The sequence below is a fragment of the Protomyctophum parallelum genome (genome assembly GCF_964188405.1).
Source record: "Protomyctophum parallelum genome assembly, chromosome: 4".
Lineage (NCBI taxonomy): Eukaryota > Metazoa > Chordata > Actinopteri > Myctophiformes > Myctophidae > Protomyctophum > Protomyctophum parallelum.
This window is the reverse complement of record NC_139700.1, coordinates 11,019,142-11,045,281: the sequence shown is the minus strand read 5'-3', so window position 1 is coordinate 11,045,281 and position 26,140 is coordinate 11,019,142. Positions and strand designations below refer to the sequence as shown.

General features: G+C 45.1%; 1 protein-coding gene across 1 annotated transcript; it reads left to right on the top strand.

The window, feature by feature from the left end:
• Positions 1-1,368: 1,368 nt before the first annotated feature.
• Positions 1,369-21,287, top strand: wnt2 (wingless-type MMTV integration site family member 2; the record flags this gene model as incomplete). Its single annotated transcript, XM_083762999.1, has 5 exons — positions 1,369-1,588; positions 2,287-2,507; positions 6,384-6,661; positions 7,308-7,575; positions 21,082-21,287. Exons 1-5 carry the CDS (start codon positions 1,506-1,508, stop codon positions 21,285-21,287), a joined length of 1,056 nt encoding a protein of 351 aa, XP_083619125.1. The 5' UTR covers positions 1,369-1,505.
• Between the last annotated feature and the right edge of the window lie 4,853 nt (positions 21,288-26,140).

Below are 26,140 nucleotides of genomic sequence, written 5' to 3'. Positions count from 1 at the left end.
GATATGAATGTGTGTCCCACAAAAATTGAGTGCCATATTAAGTGTGCCCTTTGTATAGATTATACTCGGGTCATGACCTAATTTATAATTATCTGAACAACTCTTGCTTTGTCTCATGTGATAAATGTATGAAACTATAGTGAAGCATATTAGTGCTGTAGTGCATAAACTGCTTACTAGAGTTTGATTGATTGATTGATTTTGACATTTCTATTTCACAGTTGAAGTCGTCAATACAAAAAGTCCACCATTTGTAACCTTTTTCACTGCAAAACAAACGTGTTCACTGATCTATGAAAGCAACGAGGCTTAAAGCTTAATTTAAATCTCCTTCCTTTAGGCTTGTTATTTCTCTTCCACGGAGATCATGAGAAGAATCCAATTTGTCCGTTTATTATAATCGCATCTCGTCAAATCGTTCCATCCGGTCCTTCTCCTCCATGCTAAAGAGGGTGAGCTGGGAACACCAGGTCTCTTTTACATGAAGACGGGAGGAGATCAAAGGTCCAGGGAATCTAATGTGACAATTAAGATTCACCCAAGCGACTTCAAAAAGAACAACGACGGATAATCCAATTGAAATGGACACGTCACCTCAAGGTGCGGCTTTGGGAGAATCCGTTTTTTTCTTTCTCCGAACCATCATTCCTCGGGCTTAAAAATGTAGGCTAACAAGGATGGTGGATGCGGGTGTGTAAGGTGTATCATATCAATGCATGCGTCATGCATGTAGTAAAGGGGGGGGGGGGGGGGGTATTTGGCACCGTGTTGGACGTGCTGCCTGGATCCACACATTCCTGCAGCGCGTCTTGTCTGTGGCGCGCCGCGTCCTTTCCCCCAACACGTCCACGGCCTAGAATATTGTTTTAGTAAAAAAGAAAAGGAGAGAAAAAAGAGCTTGGAGCCCTATAGCTGCTGCTGCACCGCGTTGGACCGCATTCTATCTACACCTTGGCTGCTCTGGACTCGGGCCAAGCTTGTGTCTGTCTGGCGCATGAGGCAAGCTAGCCTGAACAGATACTCTGAGACGAGTCTAATGTCTTCACCTCATTCCTGAGAGAGAGAGAGACGGGACAGCGCCCACCCCTTGTGTAAGCAATTTAAACCTGATAGCTGGGCCAGATCATCTGCCTATCTCTCCTCACGGCAAAATCTCTGTTGAGGATCGACTGTCTAATAGCTTGGATCTCAATCTCAATTTGAGCGCTGCTACTTTTTTAGAAGGGGGAGTGTGGGGGGTGTCCCAACTCCCAAAGCTACGCGTAAAGAAGCAATTATGGGATTTTACGCGCAAATGAAAGCCCGTTTGCTGAATGAAAGCCCGTTTTCTGGTTGGTGATCGAATATTTTAATGCAGGACAACAAAAAAAGCATTTTGATTTGGGAAATCAAGAAGCTCTGTCTTCTGCTGCATCCGCGCCCGGTCTCCTTTTTCTATGTGGAAATGTTCCGCGCAAGTCCCTAAACGAATGCGCACGGCAGCGACCAACGTTTAGTAGTAGAATATGAACTTATTGCCAAGTGGAATATGTTTTTATGTATCTGTGGTAATCTGCTGGCTGACGTCCGAGGTGGATGCGTCTTGGTGGTGAGTAAATTATCACGCACTTTGCTGCAGTCACTGCCTTTTAAAATGCACGAAAGCCATGCTTATTCATTGTGCCAGATTGCATATTATGATTATGATTATAGATTGCATGCATGCGGTGATGCGGTATTGTTATTGATACATATTCATATTATGGATTGCATGTCAAATGAATACCCGAGAAGACGCTGCCTTGGAACACGTTGAAGTTGTTGATATTTTGAATGATGCCATACACAATTAGATGAAGTTATCTTATAAAAATGTATGGTATTGTATTATGTAGCTAATGAGTTAGAACCGGCTCATAAATTTAAAAAATAAATCGAATAGTTCGTTATAGTAATTTTTTAATAGCCATGAAACATGGTTTAACTAATGATAAACTAATGATTAACGAATTAATGCTTAAATAATGTATTTGTTAAGCATTAATTAAGGATTACTTAAGCATAAATTAAGGTACCTTTATCAGCAAGTGTTAGCAAGATGTATTCTATAATTAATAATATAGGCCTAATTTGAATTGCAAGTGTGTGCCATATTTATATGATCCCGATCCGTGCGCGGTGATGTGTGTGTGTGTGTGTGTGTGTGTGTGTGTGTGTGTGTGTGTGTGTGTGTGTGTGTGTGTGTGTGTGTGTGTGTGTGTGTGTGTGTGTGTGTGTGTGTGTGTGTGTGCGCGCGCGCACACGCAGGTACATGGGCACGCTGGGCTCGCAGGTGATGTGCGACAACATTCCGGGTCTGGTGAACAAGCAGCGGCAGCTGTGCCGCCAGCACCCCAGAGTCATGCAGGCCATCGGGGCAGGCATGAAGGACTGGATCGGGGAGTGTCAGCACCAGTTCCACAAGCACCGCTGGAACTGTAACACCATGGCCAGGGACCACAACCTGTTCGGAAGGCTGCTGCTGAGAAGTGAGTCAGTGAGTCGGTCCTCTGTGTGTGTGTGTGTGTGTGTGTGTGTGGTACAAAAAAAAGTTGGTTTATTTGGAAATCCAAAACTCGTTATTGGTATAGCCCAGTCCTTGGGGGGGGGGGGGGGTTTCCAGGTTGTCCCCAGCTAAATGATGGAGAGTTGGTAACCAAATGGACCAGTATAGAATAGATCGTATATGGGTCCCATATACGGCCGGGTCCATTTGGTTTAATTTTATACCCTCAGTGTCTCAAGACTAACAGTTAAATTATTGTTAAACATCTGCATTGCTTATAATTTGACAAGAAGTCTACACAATTGGAGAACGTAGAATAATAATAGTTATATTGATCAACGTTTGCCTGTCATCTCTCCTAATGGTACGAACATCAATACAGCATTGTGTACAAAATCATATCCAGCGACAACAATACATTCTAAGTTTTGGGTCCGGTCTGAGAGGCTAAATCTCATCAAAACTATAATGGTGGTCGGTGAGCCGTGGCTCAAAACAAAAGCCACATAAATAATGAGCCTTGATATGAAATTAAGGGTTGAAAAAACCCCACTAAAAGCCTGTAGTAATGCGAGAGCTGTATTGTGTATAATGTTCGCAGCGGGACCAAAAATAGAAATGTGGAGATTAGGTTACCGTGCTTTAAAAACGCCTGATATCTACTACGGGTTGTGTTTCAAGGTTTATTGTGTGCGTGCATGGCTGACACCTGGGGGGGAAAGTAATCCATACTCACTCACAACGCACTCGCAAGAAAACAACGATCACTCTTAAACACATATAAACCAACCACCAACATACGACCTGGGATCTGTGGGCCTAAAGCGTATATTTCTATATAGGCTATTTTAGTTTCCCTGAAGATGCGTCTTTTTTTCTCCTCCCCTCCCTGAGCTTGCATCACATTCCACACATCGTCTCACTTTCCAGTTGCACATTCATCAGCCGATCTCTATCTAGCAGAGAGAACTGTCCCGTCACGTCAGCTGACTTGACGAAGAGGAGCAAAAAAGCTGTCAAATTAGACACATCGTCTTCCGTCCCATCAGCGGCGGGAGGCTGCCTAATAAAGAAGCCCCCCCCCCCCCCGTACCCCCTCCTCCTCCTCCCCCTCCCCCTCCTCTCTACATGCCCCAACATGCCCTAATCTCTTTTTAATGCCACTGAAGATCCTCCGAGATGTTCCCCTCTCTCTCTCTCTCTCTCTCCCCGACTCCCAGGCCCTTCAAATTAACATGCGGGACAGGCGGAACTTTCAACTCTGTCCATGTGTTTCATGTGGGGTCTGTAATCGGCCGTGTGGTATTTCGGACCTCCCAGCCGTGGGGCCCTCGATGGTGTCACGAAGCATTAGCTGTGATTGGCAACCTTACAACCGAGGGCCCCCGTTAGTTAGAAACGCCTCACCTGTCAATGTCACAGGCAGACAGACGGCTCATTTCCAGCCTTTACACAAAGGAGGGGATTCCCCTTCGGTGTCGGTAGCCTATTATGACTATATATATTATTACAATTAACCTAATTTTACGCACCATATGGTGCGCGAAAGTAGTAGGCGGCTACGGCTCATTACACACGAACGACACACACACACACACACATACTGTAGGCCTGCCTTCACATGCTGCTGGACTGGTGTTTTTTAGGGGTCTTACACAAACATTAAATGGAGTATTTACGTCACACGTGGACGAGCAAATCGTGTTATTTTCGTCCTACACAAATATTGAATTCCCATTGACAATGAATGGAGATTTTACGTCGGATGTATCTGAGCAAATCGGTATTTTTGTCCTACACAAACCCATTGACAATAAATGGAGAATTTACGTGAAATGTGCCTGAGCAAATAGACATGTTTACGTCATGATGATGTAAAAGTCACGTCATCTTATAAAATCTGCTGTTCACACCCGTGTGAAGTGAGGGGCGCTCTTATCATACATCATCTCATTCTGGCCAAAGCACAATCTCACCTTCGTCTTCAATGTTTGTGTTTACACAAGCATTCAAAGCTGGCCATTCATTGTCAACGGCATTCAATGTTTGTGTTAAGAAAATGTTGGTGGTTTACACAAACCCTCAAAGCTGGACATAGAAGGCACACCTCAAAAACAAAAAAATCAAGCAAAGAAAAAATGACCGTGTGAGTGCGTACACGTGCGGACGCACGCCACACGCCAGGTGAGCCAAGGCGACATCGCTCCATGAGTTACTCTTTGATCCACCCAGAGATCCAGGCAGATAAGGGGTCGTTATCAGATAAGGGGTCGTTATCAGATAAGGGGTCGTTATCAGATAAGGGGTCGTTATCAGATAAGGGGTCGTTATCGCAGCCAGCGTTGCTGGTAAAGGTTGGCCGTTTTCTCCATCCATGCTGGAGGTAGTCGAGGCTACAGTATAGATGGAGATAAAAGACATGGATCATGGAAGCATCAACACAACATTCTGCTTCTCTGTTCTTATCCGTCTACTTGAAGTTCATCATAGTACACTGGGTTAGTTTATCAAACACAGGATAAGATGTAAATTCCTTTGTGCAAGCACATACCGAAGAGTGTCGTCGTGATGAATGGTAGAATGTCTTGGTGATGAGTGGTGGTGAATGGTGGGAGCTGGATACGCATCATCAGTAGTGTATCCTTGGATCTTGGGACACTATACACCCTCCCCAAGGTGGCCAGCTACAGGCTGATCAGACCTGAGCTTGTGTTAATCCAGACTCGTCACGAGAAAGAAAGCCATGCATGGCAGACTTCTCGTGGGACTATGCATGGCAGGGGCGTCCTATTCCCTGAGTCAAGCCAAAGCTGACCGCATACCTCCTGGCTTGCTACTTCGGTGCCCAGCAGGGGTCTTTCCTCCTCATGAAAAGCCACTGGCTGCTTCTCTTGGCCAATATCAGCCAGAATCTTCCAGTCACGGGCTAAGCTTAGCTGGCCTCGCTCAGATGGTGTGGAGCAGCTACTGTACTATAATGAATACAAAACTGTACAGTTTTGTATCATGCATGTTGGGAAGGTGTGCATTTGTACAATGGGGAGACCAAGTTTAGTTGAAATGAAATCCTTTTTTTAGATTTTCTTTTTAGATTGTATTGATTTGCACAACAATATGAGTGCAAGTATATACGGTAACATTTTCCACAAGAAAGGGTCAAGTGATAAGGAGTTGTGCAGGTGAGAACAAGTCGATTACATACATGCTTCCACCTGTACAAACATTTTTTTACACTCTGTGCGAAGGTGTTTTAAGGAACCATTGAAAATTAGTGGTTGCATTAAATAAGTGTGATCTTCTTTGATTTATTTAATGCAATCAACTCTCATTTTTGTTATAACTGTTATAATTGTCATAACATGTATATTAATTAAAATACTAAAATAATGTAAGGCAAATGTTGTCTCCTGTTGAGTTTGATGGAAGATATGTTGTCGGAAATGAGCCTTATAAATACTTTAGAGTTCCCAAAGTTGGGGTCGGGAAAACCCCTACATAGCTCTGCAGGCTAAATACATTACATGTGCGGACAAATGCGCACCAAACGTGCACGTTTTACGCTCTCAAGAGTTAAATTATTGTTAAACATCTGCATTACTTAATTTACAAGAAGTCTACACGATTAGAGATCGTTATTTTGATCACCACCACGACAACAACATATTCAAAGTTTCGGGACTGAGAGGCTAAATCTCATCAAATGACGGACCGTGGCTCAAATGCCGACTAAATAACGGTCCTCGATATGAAAAGGGTTGAAAACGGACCAAAACGGTGACCTAAGACAACTTCACTCACCTGGTTTTCTTTTGTTTTCCGTCCCTCCGTCCCTCCCTCCCTCCCTCCCTACCTCCCGCAGGCAGTCGCGAGGCAGCCTTCGTGTACGCCATCTCGTCGGCGGGCGTGGTGCACACGGTGGCGCGCGCCTGCAGCCAGGGAGAGCTGGACTCGTGCTCGTGCGACCCCACCAAGAAGGGCTCGTCGCAGGACGCCAAGGGCGCCTTCGACTGGGGCGGCTGCAGCGACCACGTGGACCACGCCATGCGCTTCAGCCAGGCCTTCGTGGACGCCAAGGAGAAGAAGGAGAGAGACGGCCGCGCCCTCATGAACCTGCACAACAACCGCGCTGGCAGGAAGGTATACGCTATGGGTGGGAGGGGCAAATGCATTTGAAATTAAATAAAACATTTAAAAAATAGCAAAAAATTGTTACATTTTATATAAAATCTATATCAAAATAAAGTGTAGTGGGTTGCACACACCAAGACTGCAGTTCAAATATATTTCATAATCAGTGTGGAGTGTGACTGAATGTGGATTCCTTTTAAAGGATTGGTGACATGGTGCAGGTGCACAACACCTGTGGATTCCTTTAAAAGGAATCCACATTCAGTCACACTCCACACTGATGAAGGCTGGATAGCCGTTTGTCCATTTTTCAAATATGAAATAAACTATATTTGAACTGCAGTCTTGGTGTGTGCGACCCACTACCCTTTATTTTGATATGTTTTGAACGGGTGACGCAATTATAGTCAGAGCGCGGTATCATATGAAGATTGATATAAAATGTATAGAAAATATAGAAAATAATAGCCGATCTACAAGCTCAAAACGTGTCGCAGTTGTGATGCGTTTTGAGCTTGTAGGTCGGCTATTTTTTGCTACGACAGTAATACGTGGCCCACCTGGAGTGAGTGTGGAAATATAGTGGCCTTCTCCATGGTCAAAGTTGCCCACCCCTGTCCTCTCCTCCCCTGTCCCTCCCTGCTCCCCCACCAAGGCGGTGAAGCGCTTCATGACCCTGGAGTGCAAGTGTCATGGCGTCAGCGGCTCCTGCAGCGTGCGGACGTGCTGGCTGGCGTTGGCCGACTTCCGGCGCACCGGGGACCACCTGCGGCGGCGCTACAACGGAGCGGTGCAGGTGGCGGTCAACCAGTACGGGACCGGCTTCACCGCCGCGCACGTGGCCCACTTCAAACGGCCCAGCAAGAACGACCTGGTCTACTTTGAGGACTCGCCCGACTACTGCATACGGGACCACCAGTCAGGTATATATATTATACATATATATATATAGATGTCGTTCTGTGTTAGTCTGGGTTCCAGGCTGACTCGCTGCGTTCCGTGATTTGTTTTGTCACTCGCTACTCAGTCTGGCCAGCAGGAGGCAGCAGACTCGCATTTCATAACGTCACCTACTGTAGCCTGGGGTCCACCTATGCTTTCTATGGCATAGGGCAGGATCCGCCGGGAGAATCTAGATGCAGCTGCGCGACATGAGACTAATTAATTAGAGCGCGAGAGAGAGAGCGTGTGTGTGTGTGTGTGTGTACGGGTGTGCGTGTGTGTGTGTGCGTCAATTTAACAAAGGTGCAGACTTTCTTTTCCTCCATGGAAATAAAAACCTCTGGGTTTCTGAAGCTAACTGTTACGTAGCCACGTTGTTACTGATACGTCATCAGCCAGAGCCACTCTGTCCATGCTTCTAAACTGTTGGGAAAAAAATGGCGCCAGTTCGACACGAAACCTACGGTAAAAAGTAAAGTAATTTGATTCAGTAGTCCACTGTCAGATTCAGTAGTACAAAATAAACCTGCCGTCTGTAGCCTGTGTGGGGTGAGTTCAGTGGGGGACCTTGCAGGGCAACAGCAGTATAGCTGCTCAGTCTGCATTGATATGACGTCAAACTGGTGTTTGTTTCCCCCAACCCACACCACAATAACCATCCTGAGACTAGTCTGAGACTGTTGTCTCTCACAGTTTCCATCCTGAGAGCTAGGAATACAGTATACAGCAAACGTTTTCTGAAAACCCTAAATGCCGGAATTCAACCTAAATCCTATTGTTCTGCTGTGAGATGATATCAACAGACTGTATTTAGCGTGGCAAACCTACTGTATGTCGCAACACGATGCGTATGGGATCTACGCCTGACGTTAGAAACACCACGTCTGATCACGGCGCAAAAAACATGGAATACGGCTGTGTATATTACAGGAAACTCCCGTGAAACTTTCCAACAAACTCCGGTAAACTCCCGAATTGTACCATCACACCTGTATATTACCGTATATTACTGTATATGCCCGCTGAACTTGAGGTTTACGGGCAAATCTAGTGCCCATAATTGTCCGCTAACTCCTCTTTTCACGCTGACATAATTTCACTAAGTCAACATCAACATCAAAGTATTGCTCCTCAACATTACATTACATTGTTGCAGATGTCTAGAATCTACCAGTGTCTGTTGGTGAAAAGAAGGCTTATTTGTTGGTTATTATTTCATTGAAATGCGCGATTAGAGCAAATCCTTGCTGAGCAAGGCGTGTCACTGTCATCAGTCTGTCACCTCTGGAGCAAATAGAAGTTGTCTGGTTCGCTCATGCACCCAGTGGACAGACTACGATCAAACATGTGACCTTCAAGTGACGGGACATTCTCTTACAAGGAGACCAATTTGTCTTCTACCTTTGACAGTGCTGAGATCTGGCTTCAGAACTTTGATATAGTTCTGAGATCTGGCTTCAGAACTTTGATATAGTTCTGAGATCTGGCTTCAGAACTTTGATGTAGTTCTGAGATCTGGCTTCAGAACTTTGATGTAGTTCTGAGATCTGGCTTCAGAACTTTGATGTAGTTCTGAGATCTGGCTTCAGAACTTTGATGTAGTTCTGAGACCTGGCTTCAGAACTTTGATATAGTTCTGAGATCTGGCTTCAGAACTTTGATGTAGTTCTGAGACCTGGCTTCAGAACTTTGATGTAGTTCTGAGATCTGGCTTCAGAACTTTGATGTAGTTCTGAGATCTGGCTTCAGAACTTTGATATAGTTCTGAGATCTGGCTTCAGAACTTTCATCTTGTTTCAGTGTTTCTCTGCGCCTGCCTGTCCGCAGTGCCAGTGCCAATTGAATAAGGGGAGGGTGGGCTTGTTTGGGGATAATGTGATTGGGTGACTTGGATCCAGACAATCCCAATAATAAATCACACAAAAGTAGATGAAATTAATCCTGATAGCATTTCAGCAAGGAAGGAAATATGCAGCGTCAGTGCTCTGGAAAGGTTGCTGTCCTTATTGAAAACGTAATACAAATGTTGGGATGCCTGGACTTAGACCAACGTTGGTATCTGGCTCAGTGAACGCCTCTTTAGTTACTACTATGTAGTATATGTACCATGACACCTGCAATGTATGTAATGTTCTCTAAAGCTTATGTAATATCTCCACTATCCTACCTTACACCAGCCGGATCTCACAGAAATACGTACGGTAATTATGTACGGAATACACGACTAGAAAACCCCAAAATGCGTACATATTACACGACTATTGTTTTGACCACGACGGAGGCGTGGCTTCCACTAGCCATTTCACCGTGGCTGGGTCGGGCTGGGTGAGTTCGGCTTTGACATTATTTACTATTCTGTCCATATCGGGTCACAACTCGGACGGGGAAACTTCGCAACGCTCGAAACGGCAACTGGCGGCCGTTCGGTGGTGGTTGAAGTTGGGTAGAGACGACGGCGCCCCTCCGTCAACGTCTATGGGGAGGATTTCAGTGTCATGTGTACGGATCTTTGGGTTTTCTAGTCGTCGGAATTGCAATTCCGTATATAATTACGTGTGTGTGTGTGTGTGTGTGTGTGTGTGTGTGCGCGCACGCGTGCGTAAAAGAATGAAAAGACCTGTGTGTGAATACTTTAATATGGTTGAGTGAATTGGCGTCAGAGAAAGTGTAACTCTGTTTCACTAGATTGTGCATGCATGTGTGTGTGCGTGTGTGCGCGCGACAGAGAGATTGAGAGGAGGGAGATGGTTGTCAGGCAGCAGATGATCCGCGGCGATCAGGTGTCGGTCGGTTTAAGGCCCATTACACACTTCTGTGGGCTGAAACTCGAGGCGGACACACTCCTCCATAAATTACCCCTACACACACACACACACACACACACACACACACACACACGTATCCCCGAGGGCACGATTGTCCTGAAAAGGGAGGCATATTTAAGGGGGCAGGTTATTGTCTCCAAAATGCCCTCACAGAGAGAGAATGGATTCCTAAACAATTGTCTGAGCGTAGCCTTGTGTCCTTGTTGCTGTAACGTGTTGAATCAACTGGACTAGCATGCAGTCTAGTCTAACGACGGGGCTGCAACTACACTTTGTTATATTCCAATTTAACTGATCTTTCCACAAGCATTCACATTTTGGTGAAGTTCAGTTGTGATATTACAAAACAATGGCGTTAAACACAAATACCACAGCATTATCATCCCTTGATGTTGCATGTGCTGCTTTGTTTTATATAGAATTTAACACTTTGGATGCCCGTTCCCATATAGGGGGCGGTATGTGCCGGGTTCCGAGCTAAAATTAATGTGCAACATGAGCAGAGAAGAAGAGCTCTCGTTGTGCCTGAAACTGAAAGTACCGATACCCCCTGGTCTACTGAGGCTAACAGGAGCTACTAGCGACCCGAATCCCGATCACTGTTTTGTTTAGCGGGAGCTCGAATGAATGTTTTATTAGGCTCCGATCATGGTGCTTCATCTCATTATGAGCCATAATGACACTAAAGACGGCGTGCACGCAGGGGTTTTGGTTGTTTCTTACATGGATGCTAGCGGTGGCTAGCGATGGAGCTATAATAACATGGATGCTAGCGGTGGCTAGCGACGGAGCTATAATAACATGGATGCTAGCGGTGGCTAGCGACGGAGCTATAATAACATGGATGCTAGCGGTGGCTAGCGACGGAGCTATAATAAGGTAAATACTATTTTTAAGTCCCTGGCCACCTGTGCATTATTCACCTGCTCCAATATTGTGGCTTGTTTTGTCACCTTTTTGTGAATATTCGTGAGAATAATAAGACGAGGAATAAAGTTCATAGGATGGAAGAGCAGGGTTTTCCGGTGTGTTGCGCGTGTTCTGTGCACATGTACTGTAGGGTGAGCACACACACACACACACACACACACACACACACACACACACACACACACACACACACACACACACACACACTAATTATTCATACATGCGTACATGCACTCATATATACAAATACAATGCTATTGTGCACCATCTGCATGCACATGCACAATCCATAAAAATGCTACACTTAAATGCACACGTGCACACACATGAACTGCTCAGACACCAAGAATTTGCCAAGTGTCAAGTGAGGCACGCAAACTAACTCTCAATCACTCTTCAGACACATCTACTTTCAATCTCTCACACACACACACACACACACACACACACACACACACACACACACACACACACACACACACACACACACACACACGGCCCACCAGAGACAGAGCCTCTGTTAAGTGTGAAATCAATTTCTGTGGGCCCCGAAGAGGCTCAGGTGCTAAACTCATCTCTCAGCGCCCCCTCATCTTAATTCAATAAGCAGACACCAGGAGCGACAGACGAGAGACAGACAGACAGACAGACAGACAGACAGACAGACAGACAGACAGAGAGACGAGAGAGAGAGAGACAGACGAGAGAGATGGAGAGAGAGAGAGAGAGAGACAGAGAGGGGCATGAAAAAGTGTGGGAAAAAGAAAAGGAGAGAGAGAGAGAGAGAGAGAGAGAGAGAGAGAGAGAGAGATGGGGGGAGGGGGGGGGGAGGAGGAGGAGTGTGGCCATGATGTCACCCCTAGCAGCACAGCATACCACAGATGATGGATGGGCACACTGCCAAGAGGGGCGGGGCTTAGGTCATGCCCAGACATATTACCTGGAGGTAGATGGAGAGAGAGAGAGAGAGAGAGAGAGAGAGAGAGAGAGAGAGAGAGAGAGAGAGAGAGAGAGAGAGATGGGGGAGAGAAGAATATAGAGGGGGGGGGGGGGGCACATGGACACAGAAAAACTAGAACGTAAACACTGTCAGATTCCAGAACAAGGTTCAAACACAGTACATGAGGGGCTCCTACTGTATGTCCAGCTTTGAGGGTTTGTGTAAACGCAAACATTGTCCTATAATGACACAAACATTAAATGCCATTGACAATTCTTCTATTATGTCCAGAGTGTCTGTGTAAACACAAACATTGAAGAGCGCCCCTCACTTCACACGGGTGTGATTTTTGAGGGGCGCTATAGCCCCTCCTATATACAGGTTTAATGTTTGTTTTTAGATCAATGTTTGTTTTAAAAACGCCATTGACAATGAAGGGAAAATGTACGTCATCTTGTCCCTAACACAAACATGAAATGCCATTAACAATAAAGAGAAGGTAATGTTTGTGTTGGCACAATTACATCACCTAATCAACACGAGTTAGACTATAATATATTAGCGCCCCTCACTTCACACAGCAACACACAGACACAGCAAGCTGGCCATAGGGGGCGCTAGCTCCCCTCAAAGAGCCAGAATGCAAAATGCGATTCAGCCTCACTTTGAGTTGCTCAGTGGTCTGTCTCTCACACAGCGATATGGAGAAAAATATCACACCCGCGTGACGTGAGCGGCACTGTTATCACCATACATCACATTCCGTGCTCAGCCAGTCAGCTTGAGCACATTCCGTGCACGCGCGCACACACACACACACACACACACAGCCTCAAAATACAACACAGCTCAGTGTTAGGGAACGCTGTAGCATGTGGAAGACCCATAGATCCATAGACCCATTGATCCATAGACCCCAAAGTAATAAATATAGCAATAGAGTTCAAAGGGTGCAGATGAAGAACAGCTGCACTAATTGGCATCGTTAAGGCGTGCATGGCAACAATTTGTGTCTCGTGTGATGTCACACCAGAAGATGATGATGATGCACCGTGTTGAAAATGACTGTAGACGTCGAGAGAGAGAAGAAACCGAGACAGACAGACAGACAGACAGACAGATGTTGTCTTGGACCGTTTCCAAAGCAGGAGGACCAAAGCGAGCCCATCATGCTGCTGTAGCAGTGAGGAACAAACTGTATTCCTTTGGAGGATACAGTGTTCGATGGCCCAAGAGCATGGAACAGATGGATGTCCATGTCTTCAACACAGTGTCTTTATGCTGGAAGAAGTTACCTCCAGTGGAACCAGGAAGAGGAGACGGTCACCTTGAGGTTCCATCCATGCGCTGGGGCCACTCAGCTGTGTTGGTGGAAGATACAGTCTACATCTGGGGAGGAGCTAGGCCTTACAATGTAAGGCCTTGCAATGTGCTTGATGCATTTGATGTCGACGCCCACAGATGGTTCCAACCCAGGGTTTCTGGGACTGTTCCAGAGAACAAGAGCTACCACTCAGCCTGTGTGTTGGAGAAGGTCATGTTTATCCATGGAGGACACACCCAAGTGCCTGAATCATGCACTAATGACATGTACAAGTTGGACACCAGCACGATGGTCTGGACTTTAATTAACACCAGAGGAACTCCACCTCTTGCTTCAAACCGTCACTCTACCACCATCGTCAGGACAAATATGTTTGTATTCGGGGGCTTGAGGCCCCAGGGGGGCGACAACACCATCAGAGTGTTTGACACAGAGACAAACGCCTGGCTGGACACACCTTCCACACAACTTCTACCAGAAGGACGCTGGCATCATTCAGCATTTATCTACAATGGAGAGCTGTACATATTTGGTGGCTGCAAACAGGTGGCTGGTGACTGGAGCCAGACCTTCAATGATGTGTGGAAATTCAGTCCAGAGACCTTCTCCTGGAAGAAGGTTGAGCCCAAGTGGAAAGGACCAACAATGCATTCTATGTGCTGTTGCATTGTGGGAGATCGTATGATCCTCTTTGGAGGATACAATGGAGATCTCACTATGTCTGATGAGCTGTTCATCTTAGACTTGAGTCCTAGTCTTAAGACGTTATGTAAGCTAGAAGTTATTCAGTACGCTCTTGACCAATCAGAACTCCCACACGACATCAGGTGGGAACTGGCAGCCATCGCAACCAACGACAACAGATGACAACAACAACAACCGAGACCACATTCCAGACGAAGGAACAGCAGAAAGATCAAGAAATGATGGATCAACATCTCATCCCACCCGATGGTGAGCCACCTCTCAGCATCACTTACTGAGATTCAAACCTCAGACTCCTTCTCTCCAGACAGGCTCTCTAACCATTCAGCTAGGCATCAAACAGTAACAATTGTTCCGTCCAACACAATGCGGTGGAAACACAAACCTGTGTCTGTATGTTCCAAACTGAACACGGTGGAACTCTCTTTATTGTATATTTATTTCTATGATCTTTTTTTATTTAACCCATTCTGACCGGGCACCCATTTTGGTGTCAGCATCATGTTATGCTTTAGCTATTGAAAAATAGCAGATCTACAAGCTCATATCGCGCCACCGAGTGGCGCGATATGAGCTTGTAGGTCTGCTATTTTTGAAAAATCGAAGAGCGACTGACATTTTTAGAATCTGATCTCAGGTCAGAATGGGTTCATCAGACCAGTGTGTGTCCAGCGGAAACCTTGTATGAATCTGATCTCAGGTCAGAATGGGTTAAAGGACCAAGCAGTCCTGAAAGGACTTGGTCCTTTATCGTTATTTATATATTATACTCCTGCGAAAAAATTTGGCTGAACCATGCAGTCGGTTTTCGCGGGGAAAAAAGAAGAAGATTATATCGGCCTACAGAAAAAACAAAAATCTTAAAGACTATCTGGTACACAGCAAGCTAAAAGGAATCAACACACCAGCACGCCAGAGACCAGAATACTTCAAACCCAAACAAATAGTTAAAAACAGAACTACAAAACGCATGTTGGAGATTAAACTAGAAAAAGTGCCCTTCCGGGCACAGGTCTCCACCAGGTTATCCACAGATCCGTGCAGTTAGAGGTAAAAACACTTTTCGGCCAGTTATAGCGCCACCTTGAGGCTGAGTTGAAATTGTTCATGTGGCATTTCGTCCTCGGCCTAGTGGGAATGTGGGTGCACAATTTCACGGAAATCACGCGATGTGTTCATGATTTGCAGCATTTTGTTTGAAACTGAGCACTCCTGTGAACTTTGGAAGCCAATCTTAACCAATCAGGATGGAGTCTGATAAATCTGAAAGACCCGTTTCGTTGAATGGCTCTAGAGAGACTGTGTACCAATTTGCGTGATGTTTGGACAAAATCTGTAGGTGTACTGTGCAAAAACGTGTTTTGCACAAAGCGGCCTCCTGGTGGCGCTATAACAGGCCGTTCTGGAAAGTTTGGGGCAGAGGTTCATGGTTGGCATCCAGGGAGTGTGTGTGCAAAATATGGCATTGAAAAACTTGTTTTGCACAAAGCGGCCTCCTGGTGGCGCTATAACAGGCCGTTCTGGAAAGTTTGGGGCAGAGGTTCATGGTTGGCATCCAGGGAGGGTGTGTGCAAAATATGGCATCGACCGGGTTAACGGTGGCCGAGATGAGCTGTTCACGGACACACACACGGACACACGGACGGACGGAGTGCAAAACATACTCTCCCCACATGCCTTCGGCCTGGTGGAGACAACAACAGATAACAGCCAGCACCAGCAACTGTGTTTAATTTTTATTTTTTTTAAATTTTTATCCCACAATTTTGTAACCCATTTTTATTATCACCCAGTGCCAATTATCTATGTAATCCTGGGCGCTACACTTCCTCTGCCAACCTGGGGGGGCAGCGGACTGACCTCATGCCTCCTTCTATGCATGAGGAGTTCAAGCTGCTTCTTTTCACCTGACAGAGGGGAATTTCCCCGGCCGGACGTAACGCGTGGAAGGGACACGTTATTCCGACCAGTTCCTTTCCCCTCCATCAGGCACCCCAGCTGGCCAGGGGGAGGTAGTTTTAGAGACCAGGATTACGGCATGTTTTTGTGAGGGTATCTACCCTAGGGGACATGGGGAGAACATGCAAACTCCACACAGAAAGGCCCTATCGCCAACCCCCGCCTCGGGTATGGGCACTGATGACGCGGAGGAGGGAACACGCCGCCAGTGCCCACAGCGTCCCCAGCGGGAATCGAACCCAGGACCTTCTAGCTGTGAGGCGACAGCACTACCAACTGTGCCACCGTGCCCCCCGCAACTGTGTTTATTTAATCACATGTGAAAAATGTTGCTTACAATGTCGGAGAAACAAGTAAAACAATAGCTGCAAGGCTGAGACAACACAGATACAATATTAACAATGCAAAAAAGGCAAATACAACTTTACATGGCACATGCTCTAAAAGTATCTGGACTTCAACACAATCCCAACTCGACAGTAGGACAAAGACGTTTTAATGAAAAACTATGGATCAAGAACCTCAACACGGATTTTCCTGTAGGTTTAAACATGCCAAAATATTAGACAAGTTGTTTTGATTTTGTACCAAAACTCCACAGCCATATACATGCTAAACACAGCCAACAATCAATGGAAATCAGACTTTGAATATAGGGGACAAATTAGCACATTCCACACCAAGCCAACCTGGGACACGAAGCAATTTGTCACCGACACCAAATTGGCCATTAGACACCGGGCCCAGGAAACAAAAGAGAAACACATGACAGGGACACCTTGAAATATAAATGTTAATTAGAAAATAACAAAAAAAGATCTAGTTTTAAAGAATAGACCAAATACGTACTGTAAACCTAAATCCCAACGCTAAACCTAAACCTCACAGGAATCCACGAGCTAGTCATAAAACCTGCCACTGGCTAATTGAGAAGCCATGGGGTGAATTAACCCTAAACAAAGCCCAACAAATCCTAAAACAATAGGGTAAACTTAAACTCTAAACTGGAGATAAACTGGAGAAAATCTAAGAGTGGTTAGATCAGGCTTCCTTCAGATACATGGCGAATGCACTCATTCCTTGCATTGAAGTCCCATCAGTCAACCCCCGCCACTCTTGGCCCTCGCTCTCTCTCTCTCGCTCACTCACTGCCTTGCTCTCTCCCACAATGTTAATGTTAAGTTAGTAAAGTTACACCTATTTTATGTAAATAACATGGTAAAATGTGCAGCATTGGGAGGTAAAGGGGAGACACTTTCATTGTGAAGGGACGACAGGATGAGGAGAGTTGTTGTTGCTAATTGTCGAGAGTAATGGCTGCGTGTGATATTGAACATATTTGGTCTTGAAACGGACCTCCAGATTCCTAAGGCCGCCCTTGCACACATCAGTCACTTTAGTGCACCACAATAATACCTGTGTGTGTGCGTGCGTGCGTGCGTGTGTGCGTGCGTGCGTGCGTGCGTGCGTGCGTGCGTGCGTGCACACACACACTTCATCTTACCTGCTATAATCAGACAGTGGAAACCATTGTATTATCTTGGTCCACTGGGCTCGTTAAGCTGACCTGGTACTGTCCATCATGAGTGGTTCCCACAAACATTGGGCCTACTTGTGATAGGTTAATGAATGAATGAATTGAATCTACTAGTGCTAGATTAGTTTAGTATTTTTGTATCACTGTTTTCACACATTATTGGCTGTCACATTACCTTTTTCATGGAACATATGGTTAAATAACCATTAAAATATACAGGTATTTATTGGTAGGTCGGGGACTGAGTGGCATTCCGACTGCGTGGCTTCAGTGAGCGGTTAGGGTTAGGGCGTGTGCCGAGGACCCAAAGGGGCATGTCATGTGTTCCCGAAAGGGCACGAGTCCAGATGGGCATTGCACCCGTTTATTATATTATTTACATTATCTTACTAGTGGAGTATTTTCTGGGGGACGACCGTCGTTGGCGGGCAGTACCCGTTATCAGAGTACAGGATGTCCAGTGCCCGTTATATACGTTTAGGTCTAAAGCCGCGTGGAAACGATATTTGGTACCACTGACCCCTTCGGTCCATCCCATCCGTCCTTCTTCCACTTACCCGGAGTTGGGTCACAGGTAGCTCTGGTCCATAGCTCTAATGCATTGCATTTAGAGCTATGTTACTCTCTACTTCCGCCGCTCGCATGAATGCAGACCAGCCTCTCGTCTTTAGCGTAAATAAAAAGAACGTTTTTGCTACTGGCCAAAACAAAGGCGGGTTGTGTCATTAGAAAGCCTACTTTCCTTAGTGGGAGCACGCTGAGCCCCCCCACCACACGTATAAACGGTACTTTTTGGCCAAAAGGTGGATTTTGTTTCCACCGGGGAAAAAAGTTACTCCACTGCGCCTTCTACCGATATTGCCCAGAGAATTGCCTCATAGCGAATATTTCTCCTCCGGTGAAAAACAAAATCCCTTTCCATCTATCAATATCTGTTGTACCTTCACTAGTGTTACCCAATGTGGTACGCACTACCACAGTACTAAATACATTAGATATTACAGTCAATAGACTATTTATAAACGGGTGGTCGGGGCACCATCTCATCTTTTCTTTTCTCAGTATAGTAAGTATGACTCGTGTTTTTAAGGTCATGCTCAGCTGAGGTGTGCTTGGAGAGACAAGAGTGTTGGAATGAATTGTGTTTTTGTATTCAGATGAAAGATACGTGTGTGTGTGTGGGTTGGAGGGGGGAGACCCAGGAGACAAATACTAAGTGTGCAGTGTCTGTGTTCATACCTACCTGCCTATATACAGTATCAATCTTCTCAACTGTGTGTGTGTGTGTGTGTGTGTGTGTGTGTGTCTATAAAATGAAGAGTTGATGAAGGCGAGCACCGCAGCCTGACAGCTCCTATCATCATTGTCTCATCTGTCCTCCGTCCCGCGCTCATCTACTTACTGCCTTCTGTTCTCCGTCTCCTTCCCTGTTATCCTGTGTGCGTGTGTGCGTGCGTGTGTGCGTGTGTGCGTGTGTGCATGTGTGTGTGTGTGTGTGTGTGTGTGTGTGTGCGTGTGTGCCCGCGTGTGTGTGTGCTGTGGCCAGTGTCTTGGCATCACGCCCCTGTATAGAGGCTGTGGTACACTCACCTCGCCTCCTCTCAGATTACCTGCCTCTTTGCTGGTCAAAGGACTTAAACTGATTCTTTAAGCCGAGAGCTTGATTGTGATTTGCGGGCTGTCGTCGTGGCGGCAACCATGAGAACAAGGTTTGTTTGATTGATTGAATACTTTAACAGTTTGTAAAGAAGTACCGTGCTAAAGTCGGCTCTTCGGTGCTACTGGAAATTTCTCACGAGCCGAAATCGTTTCGGCACTACAGCGCCGAAACAGCGGTAAAATAGGACTATGAATCGGCCCTATGACGGAAGCATTTGAAAATTGCGAGAGGCAACAGTCTGGCAACGTGAGAATTAATCAAGACATAAATACCGTAATACGTACAATATAATAGTAGAATTAATTAATCTCCAAGTTTGTGCCGAATCTGGGAGGAATAGGATCAGTCCAGCTCGTGCGGGTGTGGGTGTTTCTCATTCTTTCTCAGTAGTTTAACTACTTGCTCTGGTCAAGGCCCGGGCACTGGTCCCTTGAGTACTTTACATTAGGTTAGTCTTCGTGTAGGAATCCTGGAGTTGAACGGAGAACATTCCTCTGGAACTCCATATCCCAGCATTCCTTCACAGGTCCCTCTTCCATGCTGCTGTCTGCAATCTGGCCTAGATTCAAGATAAGATTCAACATTGTTATTGTTACATCTTATAAAGGCTACTTATACAAGAGTAAAAAACTAAACGAAAAAACAACAATACTTTATTAATACTTTATATGTAGTCATTCTATAGTATCGTCTACAAGGGTTAATTTAAAGTAACTCTCTCGAATTTGACTACGTTTAAACCAAGTACAAACCAAATTTACGTAAAGGCATCACTTTATACAAGCAGGTTTAGCAGTCCATGGGGAAATGTTTACGATTGGGGAAAAAGCTTGAGATGAAATATTGATACTTACCATCATTAATGTTAATTAATATATAGTATATCTTATCAAATAGAAATGTCTGTTATGCATTCTTGTATACTATTACTAACTATACTGTATATATCCCATTCTGAACGGTAACCCATTTTGGTGTTAGCATCATGTTATGCTTTAGCTATTTTTGAAAAATCAAAGAACGACTGACATATTTAGAATCTGATCTCAGGTCAGAATGGGTTAATCAGACCAGTGTGTGTCCAGTGGAAACCTCGTATGAATCTGATCTCAGGTCAGAATGGGATGTAGAGGGTATGCGCGTGACATCATCAAACGCGGAAGTTACGCAGCAATGTCTACTGAGTGGCAAAAAACTACATCTGGCCTCGACAGCCCATGCATCCAAACAGAAAACTCATATCTGATTGCATTAAACAACATTAAATAATGTTAAACTCACTTTGCCTGTTGCTTTGCCACTCAATTTGCCACTCGATGTGCCATTCACTTTAAGCATGTGCATACCCTCTATTGTTGTGGGATGTGGTGGTCCTTGGAATTCATTTGAAATTATGCCAGTGATCCAGGTGCTCAAAGAAGGTCGATAGCCACTGTTGAAAACAACTCATACCTTTGTCATCGTCATTAATGATCTGTATAAATCCTAATTAAATGAATACATTCATGTTTGAATGACAGCTGCTTACCTCCATCGTGTGTGTGTGTGTGTGTGTGTGTGTGTGTGTGTGTGTGTGTGTGTGTGTGTGCGCATGTGTCTCTCTGCAGGCTCTGTGGGCACCGGGGGGCGCGCGTGCAACCGGACGTCCCGCGGCGCCGACAGCTGCGAGGTCATGTGCTGCGGGCGCGGCTACGACACGTCGCGCGTCTCTCGCACCACTAAGTGCGAGTGCAAGTTCCACTGGTGCTGCGCCGTGCACTGCCGCGACTGCCAACAGCAGGTGGACGTGCACACCTGCAAGGGTCAAACGTGACCCCCCCCCCCCCCCAGTCCCTTCCACGGACCCCCTCCTCCACCCAAACCAACACCACCACCAGCCGCCGACCCTCCCGTTTCTCAACCTACTGAAGACGTCTAGAGACGGCAGCTGCTTCAGATCAAGGCGGACAGTGCTTCTCAATAGGCTATATGGCACACACGCCATTTTGGAAAGAACGTGGGCCCCCTTCCCTACTTCCTTCACAGGTGTTACCGATGATACTAATGGAGGCTCTGTTCCATTCTGGTCAAACAGAGACAGGGTGCTGCTTATTGTGCATGTTGGCTCACTGAAAACACTCTGCTACCCCAGTGGGTCTCTAAAGTGTCCTTGAATGAGTGGGTTCCAAATGGGTGTGTACGTACTGGTCCATTTGTACACTTTCAGAGTTATGGAGGTCCTTCTGTGTGGAGTTTGCATGTTCTCCCCGTGTCCCCTAGGGTAGGTACCCTCACAAAAAACATGCAGTAATCCTGGTCTCTAAACTGCCTCCCCCTGGCCAGCCGGGGCGCCTGATGGAGGGGAAAGGAACTGGTTGGAATAACGTGTTCCTTCCATGCGTCCAACCAGGGAAACTCCTCCCCGTCAGGTGTAAAGGAGCGACTTGGACACTCATGCATGAAGGAAGCACGAGTTCAAGTCCGTTGCTCTCCCCAGGTTGGCGGAGGGTGTGTAGAGCCCAGGATCACATTAGATAATTGACACAGGGGTGAAAAATGGGTTACAAAATTGTGGGATACAAATTATTAAAATAATTTAAACGTTTGAGAAGCACTGCACACTATATGGAACAGAGCCTTAATTAGTATCATGGGTAACACCTGTGAAGGAAGTATAGCCCATATTTTGCAGGTTGCAGAGGAGATCAGTTATTATACGACACTTTGTCTCGCAGCGAGTGACCCTTGGTCTCGACTGGTCTCGGCTTAATAGGACAGTCCACATACAGTAGGAGCTGAGGTTGTTTGGAGTGTAAAATGTTCACAAAGTTGTAGAGCACGATATGTTAATTACAACTAAAACAAAGTTCTCAGTTGTGAATCTTTAATTGACTTTTTCATTTTGTGAAGGAGCTCTCTTCCTTCACGAATTACGACCCTGTCTAGCCCATTCTGGGCGGGGACCCATTTTGGTGTTAGCATCATGTTATGCTTTAGCTATTGAAAAATAGCAGATCTACAAGCTCATAGCGCGCCACCGAGTGGCGCGCTATGAGCTTGTAGGTCTGCTATTTTTGAAAGATCGACAAGAACGACTGACATTTCTAGAATCTGATCTCAGGTCAGAATGGGTTAATCAGACCAGTGTGTGTGTGTCCAGTGGAAACCTCGTATGAATCTGATCTCAGGTCAGAATGGGTTAATCAGACCAGTGTGTGTCCAGTGGAAACCTCGTATGAATCTGATCTCAGGTCAGAATGGGCTAGAGTAGACCGTCACGGGAGGAGCCACGTTTTGGTCCAGAACCGACAGTTGAGAAACGCTAAGCAGTGAAGCGTGAATGGGACGGGAATGACCATCTAGGATAGCAAAGGTTAGGGAGCAAGAAAGCCTTTCAATAAGATGAGGCATTGCATCCTGATCCCATACTGACCAAAGGTATAAAGCAACATTCCACATGAAACAACTTCATGTCATTTAGATAATGCAAAATCTGCAAATTAAGGACGCCTGCTTCCAATGCCATCAACCTATAATCACCAGTTGGCAGTTACTCATCAAGACCATGCAATGGTGGCTGGTCCTTGCTGCGACCAAGGAAGCTTAGAGAAGGAAGTGCCACGGTCACGTGACTGTGCTGCGCCATGACACTTTCATGGGAGCCAAAGTCACATGAATACAAAGCAGTAAATGGAGCCAGCTGGACCAGCTCATAACAAACATTATTTATGAACCATTGAGACCAGCTGTGTCATATAATCGGTTCAGGCATATAAAAGAAGACATACCACAGCTTGTTTTCTAAACACTTGCTTTTCGATGTGCACAGTACATCATTTTTATTTGAGGATTTAAACAGCAGCAGGTATCGTTTCTGTGCCAGGGGTATCGCACAAAAAGTACGTTCAGAAACGTACTTTTTGCTCTTTAGATGCCTCTATAAAATTACACAGTGTACACATCGAAAAGCAACACAGCAGACAATAATGTGTTATATGTCTTCTGTTATTTGCCAGAAGCGATTACTTTACAAAATATCTCAGTCATTCAGAAAGTGTTTGTTCATGAGCTGGTCACTGAGCTCTCATCGACTCCAGTGCATTCTGCCCAACTTCCGGGTGCAGTTTTGCTCCCATGGTGCGACAAATCTGCCGTCTGGAATTGCGTGATAGCGAAAGTGACCTTACCTCCATTTCATATACCTTGGCTATGAAACGCAGAAGTGAAATTACGGCCGCCGAACCAAAAACACTGTGAAACTGTGCTATATACAACAACTTCGCTTTATGTTTACTTATGTGGCCGGTTAAGAATGGGGTTAGATTTAGGGTTAGTAATAGTCGGACAACGTCTCCGCTCCAGTAGAGCCTATAGTCCAGTAATAATGTAATTTGACCTCAAACTAATTGCAAAAAAACCAAACTCAGCTGATTTTGTATCTTACATATGTCCTGAATAACATACAAAAAGTTGCCTGGAATTGTCTGAGGGGAAAGGGTTGAAAATGACCTGTACAGTATGGCCACCATAGACATCCAATATAAGGCAAATCATTTCAAATTTTCCTTTTGCTTTAAAGTTATTTGCCTTATATCAACCCTTTCCCCTCAGACAATTCCAGGCAACTTTTTGTATGTTATTCAGGACATATGTACAGTAAGATACAAAATCAGCTGAGTTTGGTTTTTTTGCAATTAGTTGGAGGTTGACCCCTTTTTTCCCATATAATGCCTGTACTACTACTCCATTATATGGTCTTGATAATTAGCCTACTGGTTGATATGGGTGTTTTCCTGTACCGGCTGGGCTTCAGTCATTGCTGGTTTGACTTAAACTAATAATGTTTATTTGAGTTCACCCTTAACAGCAGATCTCAAAGACTTAAGTTAGAACTTAAGATACTGGCAATGGAAGAGAAACGCCTACTGTATACAGGTATTTGAAAGCAATAATGCACAAGTATAGAGTGCGGTTCAGACATCTGAATGCCACAGTTATGCATAACTATTAACTATCACTCTACTAACCAGCATCAAGTTGCTGTAAAATGCCTTTTTTAATGACATGCAACGTTCATTTCCACTTGCAGCATCTTTGTATTTATTTCCTCCCAAATGGGAGGGGGGAGGGAGGGGGGGGGGAAGGTCTATCTGAAATGTATTCTAATTTGTTAATGTAAATAATATGTGGCTGATGTAATTTAAAATAAAATGTAGATGTATAGTATATTATGGAACCACAGCAGCAGTCAGTCTGCTGCACAACCCATCGGTATGACCAGACAGTAGCGTCAAGAACTCTTCCTGGCTTTTAACCCATTTTGGATGGGAACCCCTTTTGGTGTTTTAAGTTATATACTTTAGTTATTGAAAAATAGCAGATCTACAAGTTCGTAGCGCGAAAATTGTGAAAATGTAGTGCAAATCTTTGAATATATATTCTTTCAGAGCGAACGTTTTTAACTCAGATCTTTGCTTCTGGGGGGGGGGGGGGGGGGGGGTCGCTCCCTGGAACAACATATTCTCTGATGGGGGTCGGCGGGCAATTACATATATTTTTGGGGGTCCTTGATATGAAAATGTTTGAGAACGACGGACATAGAAACATGGGTTAAAATGTTATAAAAATAAATAAATCATCCATTCATCTTCAACCGCTTATCTGTAGTGGGGGCAACAGCTCCACCAGAGTGCTCCAGACTTCCCTCTCCGCAGAGCAACATTAGTGACTTCTTCCTGGGGGATGGAGGTGTGTTCCAAGGCCAGTGAGTCGATGTACTGTAATCCCTCCATCTCATCCTTGGTCTGCCCGGGGACGGAAATGCGTTGGCCATGTCTCTCGGAAACGTAACGTTGATTTCGGCGACTAAAACTAAGACAAAAAATGTTCGTCGACTACCTTTTTCCACTGACAAAAACTAAGCTATACTGTATGTCTAAAATGTTAGGAAGGGACTAGTGGACAAGAGATCCAGTACAAGTCATTTTACACTTGGTTGAATTGTGAGTTTGTAGATCTGCCATTTTCAGCAAGTGTAAAATCAGCCATTATTACGGCATCAAGGCCCGCCAAAATACATTTCAGTCGACTAAATCAACTAGATTTAGTTGACTAAAATCTTATATTTAGTCAACTAAAACTAGACTAAAAACTAAAACATTCCAGGTGACTAAAATGTGACTGAAACTAAATGAAAACTATTGAAGAGAATATGACCAAAACTAAAATGTGCCGGCAAAAACATCACTGCCATGGCAACAGTGGTTATTTCAGTGCACATAACCCCTTCAGGAGGACAAAGGTTATCGTTTCCATTATTTATCTTGATAGCCCCCACGCCGTTGTAACTGGCAGGTACATTTTCAAGGTGTCCAATGCGTCTGAGAGAGCGATTAGATGGAAATTGTACCGTCTTCTAGTGAGCACAGATATTATGGATATACAGTTATATGGTTTAAAAAATGTTTAGGGTTTGTTTATCAAAGTCCACCAGCAAGAAACCTACCAGTAGTTGTTTTTTTAAAGGGGTTCATGGGCCACTTACCAGTGTTTAGTTGTGGATTTCTTCATTTGAGGCCCTCTCACATCCTCGGTCTACGTCTGTGCAAAGAACATCATTTCAATCAAAATGGCAGAGGAAGAAGCTCGCTTGCAGCAATACACAAAAAGTCCTTTATTGTATTTTTT